At 37.0% G+C, this 9,659-nt stretch overlaps 1 protein-coding gene across 1 annotated transcript; it reads right to left on the bottom strand.

Annotated features, from left to right (window-relative positions):
• Positions 1-1,820: 1,820 nt before the first annotated feature.
• On the bottom strand, positions 1,821-9,175 carry dapk3 (death-associated protein kinase 3). The gene is made up of 9 exons (XM_082172820.1): positions 9,051-9,175; positions 8,214-8,301; positions 5,701-6,061; positions 5,407-5,536; positions 5,257-5,305; positions 4,539-4,565; positions 4,262-4,414; positions 3,907-3,952; positions 1,821-3,821 (listed from the first exon to the last, which is right to left on the bottom strand). The coding sequence occupies exons 2-9, from the start codon at positions 8,273-8,275 to the stop codon at positions 3,288-3,290; spliced, it is 1,362 nt and encodes a 453-aa protein (XP_082028946.1). The 5' UTR covers positions 8,276-8,301; positions 9,051-9,175; the 3' UTR covers positions 1,821-3,287.
• Between the last annotated feature and the right edge of the window lie 484 nt (positions 9,176-9,659).

Genomic DNA, 9,659 nt, shown 5'->3' on the forward strand with positions numbered 1-9,659 from the left:
CCCCACTGACTTTCTTCTTTTTTTTTTTTTTTGACAAAACAGTCTTTAAATATAATATTCTTTAAATAAATAACATTCTTCAAAATCCTTTTTTTGTGTTTCAAAGCCTTCAAACCACATTTTCACCCATTTACAGCAAAGAAAGACATTTATGTTTAAAATGACATGACAGTGAGAAAAAAATTACATTATATTTTCGTTTTTGGTTGAATTATCCCCATTAAATTAACTTGGTGATATAATAAATTAACCCTCTACTGCACGCATTATTATGCAATCATGGAAAAAAATGTTACAATGTTTTTTTTATATATAAAATAGACTCAAATTAACATATTTATATTTTTTTAATATTTTTTTATTTTTCGGGGGGTACTTTTGGGTGCGTTGCCATAAGCAACATTGTGCGACAATGGAACAGCCTGATGTGTTTTCTCCCAAAAGACATGAAATTCATAGATGATAGAACATGCATGTGTTTATGCCTTTGCGTGTGTGTGTGTGCGTGCGTGCACATGTGCATGGGGACTGCACAGCGACTTGTGTATGTGGTTATTTTTTGTTCACCATACAGATTTTGGAATGACAAAAACCTCAAATTCTTGATCTACTTTACACCTTTCCCAACATCAGCTCAACACTGTGCAAAGGACGACATGTAACCTGAATGTTGAACATACCGGAATAGATACCTGTCTCTTCATCCTCTGAGTCTACTAGGCCTAATTCTGCCTGCCTCTCATACTCCTCGTCACTGATCCCTAGCTCATCCTCACTTTCATGAGATGGTATAACCACTTGTACCCTGTACATTTCAGCCCTCCTCTCAGCCTTGCCATAGAACACTGGCGGCTTCATTTTCTAAACAAAATAAGCGTATATATATATATATATTTGACTTTACTTTTACTTTATAAATATATACAAATATATATAAATATATGAGTAGAATACAACCATCCACCTATATCAGTGCATCCATACATTGTCATTCATACAAAGCTACTCTGCATTAGCATGGGCAAAATATTGTTCCATTACCGCACAATGTTGCCATATGGCAACATACCTATTTTATTGAATAAAAAGGTAATAGTAGTATCAAAACAATGTGACAATGATTGAAAAAAGATTAGAACTTATCCCAGATGCTTGATGTAATTTTTTAATTCTGAAGAAATATGAAAAATTGAGGAAAATCTTCACATATTCACGAGCACTTCTTCAGCTACTGGAGTCATCAAAAGTGTGTGAAAAGAATGACAGTGCAAGGGTGTGTAGTGTCATGTGATGTCATCAAATCATATAATTTTTTACCACCAGGTTCTACCATGAATTTAAGACCAATCAGAGCTCATATTTATTTTCAAATTTCAAGAAATGTCCAAAGAAAGGGTATGTTGCCATATGGCAACACCGTGCAGTAGAGGGTTAAGAAAAAAATAAGAAAAACCTAAAAGCACAAGTTGATGCCAGAGCCAAAGAAAGACATGCACTTTTATTTATGTCACCACATCTCATGGGAAGTTAAGGGTTCTCAGAATATTCTGCCCTGTGGTTTGAAATTTCAAAGTAAACAGTGGCATCTACAAGACCCCAAAAATCCAAATGTTTATGTGTTTAACAAAACATAATTATCTTACAATGGAGATGGAAAAATCCTGTTTAGTTAAAACTCTGGAACTTTCAACATCTCTAGACATGTTGAAAATTAAGTTGAAGCGTATATGACAAATGCTCAGATTTATAAAACACTACACTTGACCTCCCAGTGCACTCCTCAGCCCACACACACACCTAATAAAGACACTGTGACTGTATTTGTCTTCAATTCTTTTATTTGAATGGACTTTTCTGATATATATATATAAATTTGTCGTAAATAAAACAACATAAAAATGGGCACAGTACTGTAATCAAACAGATAAGATTATTGCTATGACTTAACTACAAATGGCCACAACCATTTCCTGTAAGAGATAATGATGCTCATTTGCATATGGAATGTCATACAAAAAAATTGAATGTTTGAAGTGTTTTATGCAAAAGAATATTGTTAACGGGATAGTTCACCCAAAAATAAAAATTCCGTCATAATTTACTCACCCTCACATTGTTCCAAACCTGTATGACTTTCTTTCTTCTGTGGAAGAGTTCGTTTTTAAAAACGATTCAGCAAATACTATGAAAGTCAATGTGGTCCAAAACAATTTTGACTTTCATTGTATGGACAAAAAATAAACACCCAAGACATTTTTCTAAATATATTTTGTGTTCCACAGAAGAAAGAAATACAGATTTGGAGCATAATACAGGTTTGGTGAATAAATGATTTTTCCTTTTTGAGTGAACTATCCTATTAAATCCTATTTATAGATAAGCAGCTTACCAAGCTGATATATATGTACAGCTCATTAAAGACAGCATTTAGGACTTTTATATGTTTAGAAGTCATTCCATTTGTCTCATATCATAAAATTAGAATTTGATTTGCATAGGAAAAGCAGACATGCAGCAAAACAAAAGCAACTGCAAAAGCAAAAGCGATTATTCAATTCCTCATAGAGGACTGTGTAGTGCATTACTCCCAATGTACATTAAAATGCTTTGACTGCTGTAACTGATACTCAAGTAGTAAATAAACGTTTTATAATCGACCGATCCAGCATGTATATTTGTGAGGTGGCGAGTGAAAATGCGAAATGTTTGCTTTAGCTGCAACAGTCCGGCATCACATAAGAATATTGCGATGCACAGGCCATTCTTAAAGGGATACTCCACATTGAAATGAAAATTCTGTCATCATATACTCACCCACATGTTGTTTCAAACCTGTATGAATTTCTTTCTTCTGCTGAACAGGAAGGAAGATATTTAGAAGAATGTCAGTAACTAGACAGTTTTTGGTACCATTGACTTCCATAGTAGGAAAAAAATATACTATGGAAGTCAATGGTACCAAAAACTGTCTGGTTACTGACATTCTTCTAAATATCTTCCTTTCTGTTCAGCAGAAGAAAGAAATTCATACAGGTTTGAAACAACATGAGGGTGAGTAAATGATGACAGCATTTTCATTTTAAAGTGGAGTATCCCTTTAAAGCATGCACACCCTCACTTAGCCTTTAATGTAAAATAAAAATTTATTTAACTTTTTTTCTAAGAGTAACATGAACCCTACAGGCTTACATGAAGCTTATTTCAAAGTTGAATGCTCTATATCGGCCCTGCACACACCAAGCAAAGACATTAAATAGTTGTTGCGTTCTGAAAGCAAATTGAGCAGCTCAAGCCATGCTGTTGCTGTGCGTGTCATTTTCAGCTGAAATTGAGCGCACCAGCTCCTCCACCCAGCGCACCTCAGAGACCATCTGCTCAGCTAGCACTTCATAGCGGTTCTCCAACCGACCAAACTTGCGTTTGAGCGCATTGGCCGACAGCATGGCGGCTCTGGTCTCCTCCTGGCTCTGTCTGCGCAGGGCTTGTGCTTTCTGCAGCTCCTGTTTGATCTGATTGAGATCTGCAGCGATGCTTTCGTTCTCCTCCTTGTACCAGCTTTCCTTCTCCTCATAGATGGAGAGCAGAGCGGCCACATCCTCCCCGCAGGAGCGCTGGTTCTTCTCCAGCTCTCGTAGGCCATCCTCAGCCGCGGCTATCTCCTCCATGACCTGCGAGAAGCGCTCGAAATTGATGTAGGTGTTGTTAGGAGGCATGCTGGAGTGGGATTTGATAGTGTACTCCTTCAGACGGGTGGTCTTCAGACGCCTGCGCTCCGGCTTGCGCTCGCTCTCTTCAGGTCGAACGTTACGCCTCTTAATCACCTGTAGGGGACGATGGGATGAGAGCTAGTCAAGCAAAGAACAAATGGTGACAACTCAAAAGTGAGGGAAAGAGAAACATTCGAACCTTGATCCAGGGGTGCTGGAGACTGTCCTCGATTGTCATTCGCTTCCTGAATGTTAAAAGCAAATATTGAATTCATTATTAATAATATAATAATATACCAGTGTTATTGAGTATTATTCATAGAATTTACTAACATTTTGAATGAGCATTTTCATTTTTCATTTTAATTTTGTTATGTGATTGTTATGAAATATTAATGTGCTTTTGTCATTATTAATTTTCCATTGATCTTTATTTATTTACTTTTAGTAATTTTAATAAATAAACTTTTAATTATTTGAATTATCTTATATTTATATTTTATTTTATTATATCATTTCTAATAGTTTTAGTAATAACACTGGATTATACTAACTTAGGATCCTTGACCAGCAGTCGGCGAATGAAGTCCTTGGCGAGCTCACTTGTGTTACTGAAGTACTCTTCATCAAAGTCATAGTTGACAGCTGAAATGTTGGTAAGTGTTTCTTGTTTGGTCTCGCCAAGAAACGGAGAAGCACCACTCAAGCTAAAGAGCATTAATAATGCATTAATATTTGTTAAGCAAAGTACAATGGTATCACCTGACCTGGGTGTGGAAAAAGCATGAAATCAATGCAGCCAAACAAGCCATATCCATGATGATTACTTACAGTATATATGTGATAACTCCAATGCTCCTGCAGCAAAGAAAATCACAAGAAAACCAATTAATTCCAAGCAAAAATTAGCAAGTAAATATTATGCATTCACAACCTAAACAATATTTTATATCCATTATTAGCTACATTTCCATCCAAAGTTGCACATTTAACAAAATTGGAATATCTATAAAACATTTGCAAATAAAGCCCCAAGAGAACAAAATCATCACTTCCTGGTGATATATATGTGATAAAATGGAAGTTGCTGCAATCAGAGAAGCCACTGTGTCTCTTTTATCCTACATCATAAATGTCTTGCGCCTCAGAACACACAGACGAAACGCAATAAATGCTGTCATGTTATCTTGGGTTCGGATGCACTTCTGGGAGGTCATTATACCAAATCATTTTGAAGACAGAATTTGAAATTTCATTTAAGAATAACTAAAACAACATTGAGATGCTGTGCAATGAAACTGATCCGCTGGTTAGTCCAGCTATCCAATCACATCCTCTGTTGTCATGTTAGTTAGCAAAGTCATGTTAGTTTTTTTGTTTCTATTGTAGTTTATGGGCACGCCGCCTTATCAGATAAAAAATTACCTGACTCAATTGAGCGCATAAGTTATTTTTTATGATTTTTTTTTTAAGAATTTATGAGCATCTTGCCGTTTCCATCCAGTGTGTTTTTTATGCGATAACATGGCTATTGATGTTTATGACTCACCACATGTCTGCCTCCAGGCCAAGGGGCTCATAATTCACAATTTCTGGTGCTACAAATGAAAAAAAGATATTGCAAATTAAATTAGGATTCCTAATACACTTATAATAAGTAAAAATATAATTCAATGTTATAATAAACTTAGGTTCCCACCAACAAACTCAGGAGTTCCGAAGATGTTTTTAAATTCGTTTCCATCCTTAATCTGATGTGCAATTCCAAAATCTATCAATTTGATTCTGGGGTTCGGCACATTTTTATCCAGCAGCATTATGTTTTCAGGCTGAAAACAAAGTGCATTCAAGACTTTTGTAGTAAATGTTTCCATGTTAATGAGACACATTTCACCCTTATTTGAAAATTAAAATTTGAAACGAAACATTTTGACTGATCCAGCATCTACATTAATCAATAGCAAATCTTAAAACAAAACATACTAGTGCTCACCTTCAAGTCAAAGTGTGCTATGCGTTTAGAGTGTAGGTAGTAGACTCCATCCAGGATCTGCTTGAGGAACTGCGTGGCCTCCTCCTCGGTCAGCGACTCCTTCTCAGCCAGGAAGTCAAACAGCTCCCCTCCAGACACCAGCTCCAGGATCAGGATCACGTCGGTCTTGTTCTCAAAGATGTCGTGGAGGGTAATAATGTTGCTGTGCTGAATCTCTCGGAGGATGTTCACCTCTCGCTCGATCTCCTCTCGGCTCACGCCCCGTCGACTGGATGACAGACGTCTCTTCTTGATAAACTTGGCGGCATATTCTGTTCCGGAGCTCTTTTCTTTACATTTACGCACAATGGCAAACTGTCCACTATGAAACGTGTTACAACGGCAATGGCAAAAAGAAAGGAAAAGAGGAAACAGTGATCATGATGATATTTTTATAATTTAAATTTGATAGAAAATAAGGACATATTTTGCATATAGATGATATGTATATGAAATGTGTGCAAAAAAAGCACTACACTGAATGAAAGTTCATACAGTTGTAATAGAAATTATTCAACTCCCATTGCAAATCAGGTTTATTGACAATTTACAGAGTTTTAGCGGTTCGCAGTGAACAAATCAAACAAAAGTTAGTAATTCAAATAACTCAACACAATAAATGTTTCAAGTGGTTTCCCCAAATTCAATTGAAAATGCAACTTTTAATGACTTTTGCAATAATTATTAACCCCCCTGAATGAAATCCCTCACAAAAGGCACAAATCAAAACAGTGTTGTCTTAAGCACACCTTATGTGACTAATCAAGGGCTTCATTAGTTGCACCAGGTGTGCTGGAACTAGAACACATGAAATATCTGAACTGACTCGGTTTGTTGTGCGTCACATTTGACTGCATGTTATAAATATGGCTAAGTCAAATGATTGGTACAAAAAGTTGAGAGAAGATATCATCGCCCTTCACAAACAAGGAACAGGATACAAAAAGATAGCTAAGGCACTAAATGGGAAGCATAGTTTGCAAGTTCAAAGTTAAAGGAACAGTGGTTGCACTACCTAGACGGGGCAGAAAAAGGAAGTAATCAATGGCTGCAACCAGATTTCTGAGAAGGCAGGTTCAGAAAAACCCTTGAGTGACTGCAAAAGACCTGCAGCAAGACTGCAGGCACTGAGGTTTCAGCTGCACAGTAAGGCACGTACTAAACGCATGCCAGAACTCCGAGACATACACCACTACTGACCCAAAAGCATGGTGGGGTTCAGTGATGCTCTGTGGCTGCTTTGCATCCTCTGCCTCTGGAAACCTGCTGCGTGTGGAAGGCAAGATGGATTTCACTGAAGTATCAGGAAATCCTAGGAGAAAACATCATTCTGTCAGTGAGGAAGCTGAAGCTTGGGCATCGTTGAAACTTCCAACAGGAAAATGATCCTAAGCATACCACAAATTCCACCAAGGCTTGGTTACAGAAGAAGTCCTGGAAGATTCTACAGTGGCCATCAGTCACCTGACTTGAACCCCATAGATCTCTGGTGGGATTTGAAGGCGGTTGCGCAAACTCAAGAATATTACTGAACTGGAGGCCATTGTTCATGGCCAAGATTCCTCAGAAACGCTGCCATAAGCTGGTGTCTGGTTATACATCTCGTTTGCAGCAGTACTAAGTACAAGCGGTACAAGTACTAAAGATGCATGCCATGAAGGGGTTGAATAATTTTGAGACAGCAGAAGTCATTATAAGTTGCATTTTCAGTTGAATTTGGGGAAACCATTTTAAATATATTTGTTGTGTTGAGCTGTTTCAAATACTTTTGTTTGATTTGTTAATTGCAAACAGCTGAAAGTCTGTACATTTTGCCAATAAACCTGATTAGCAATGAGGGTTGAATAATTTATATTACAACTGTACATTCCACAAAAACAATCTGTAGTAAATTTCTAAAGTAGTAAGAGTAACTCCTTTAGTTAAATGGTACAAATGCTGCATAATGTAACCAATGAGAACTATAAAAGTCTGATAAAATGTTGTGTGGTTAAAGTACTCCTCTGACGGCTCTTCTTTGGCTCATCTGTAGTCTCATTTGCACTACAGCTGTGCTCAGGCTCAGAGAGCGAGCATATTCATTGTAAAGCAGTGATGTCATGCTGCAGCAGCACAGAACAGAAACCTTCACGTCCATATATAGGAAGAAAGGCAGGACTTGATTCAGTGTTTGCAGATGATTAATTCACTGTGCTGGGGATTTTTAAATTGCAGGACTCTCATGACGTTTGTTTATATACTTCACTGATAAGCACAAAAACTACGTTGCGTTTGCAACTCAGTGCCAAACATTATGATGTATTCATTTTACCTTATATATAAATCTCTTTCATAATTATTGTGCTTAAACCAAACATTAAGATCTTAAGCTACTTTTAACCTCAATCTTTGTTTTATCCACTATGTGTGAGACCATTTTAAGTCAGGTTAAACTAGTTTTACAGAGTTTTAAGAAGAGAAATGGCATTTCTTACCTTCCTAACTCCTCTCCCATTTCATAGCACAGCTCCACATCCTCCTGCCTGAAGCCAGCCATGATTTGCTGACTTCAAATTAAACAATCTATTAGAAAATGACCAGAAATAGTGCTTGTTATAGGACTAGTTTAGTTGCATGGATTTGACTTCATCAAACCACTAGACCACTTTATTGACAATGACTATAAATGGTTTGTAACTGTTCTGAAGAGTGCACATGCTTCGGTATTTACTCTTGACCTCACAGGATGTTGGATTTCAAACTGACATGGGAATGAGAACTTCCATGTGCAGAGTGTGGACAATCTATTCCTACATACGTCATTACCAGTCATACACTAGGGTTGCCAGTTTTTTTTTATCTTCCTTTCTTTCTTTCTTTCTTTCTTTCTCATGGCCCTTTAACAGCGAATATCTCAGCACTGTAGTGCAGTACAAACTCGCACTAAAATTACATCCCCGTTAAATCTATCTCATCTATGCTATAAAACATGTTTCAAGGCTTAATGACTTAATTGGTAAAGACAACTACAACATCCATTTATTTCAGCTCAGAGGTTAGTTTCATAACCAACAAATCTAATTTAATGTGGTTAATGCGGTCATAAAACAAATACGAAATAAGTATATTACGATAATCCTCAAAATATCTAATAAAGCTCTGATTTATGCCAGTAGCCATCTGGCTAACTTGTAAAAGAAACGACCAGCAAGCTACGTCTACGTTGACACACGAAACACATTACGGAATAAACATTCTATATAATATTAATAATACTACCTAGAACACTATAATACAATAAGTAAACGCTAAAGAGTTTGTTTGTTACATACCTTAACGTCGTCGCATTCCTCAGCCAATGGGTATTTTCCGGTTACTGCGCTCTGGAGAGGCGTGGCTTGTTCAGTGACATCATCGAGACTCCACCGCAGGATGATGTCAACTTGTACCTGTTATTAAGAGTCTGCCAGGTGTTAGCACACTGATATAAGTTAAAAACTACATGTTTGGGCTTGTTTTGCACTGTTCCTTTGTCAGTGTTACCACAACAGACTGATAACACACATAAAAAGCTGTAAATGAATTATATATACAGTGCTCATATTTTTATGCACGCTTAAGTATGCCTATGTGATATGCAAGTCTGTAATTGATATGTAAGTCTGTCCAGACATAATCATCTGAAGCATTCCAGACGTTAATAATACTAATTAAACATTAGCTGCAACATCTCATTAGTTTGATGAAAAAGCACGGAGGACTTTTTGCTCTCCTCAGATACAATGTGTTCTGCAAAGTCTGGCAAGTTCTGCACATTAAAACACTGATACGCCTAGTAAGTCCAAATAAACTCTATTTTAGAACAAAATTAAGGAACAAAAACAAAGGCCGTGCTCAAGTTCAAGGCGGCAGTCGCAGTCCAAACAGTGAATAAGCTATTC

Source organism: Leuciscus leuciscus (genome assembly GCF_965113295.1).
Source record: "Leuciscus leuciscus genome assembly, chromosome: 6".
Taxonomy (NCBI): domain Eukaryota; kingdom Metazoa; phylum Chordata; class Actinopteri; order Cypriniformes; family Leuciscidae; genus Leuciscus; species Leuciscus leuciscus.

Excerpts from the sequence above, each read along its gene's own strand:
- dapk3 (XM_082172820.1), bottom strand. The coding sequence starts at position 8,275 with ATGGCTGGCTTCAGGCAGGAGGATGTGGAGCTGTGCTATGAAATGGGA. Across the intron at positions 5,306-5,406 it reads CGGAACTCCTGAGTTTGTTG|CACCAGAAATTGTGAATTAT; the intron begins GTGGGAACCTAA and ends TTTCATTTGTAG. Across the intron at positions 4,566-5,256 it reads GGCCTGGAGGCAGACATGTG|GAGCATTGGAGTTATCACAT; the intron begins GTGAGTCATAAA and ends TCTTTGCTGCAG.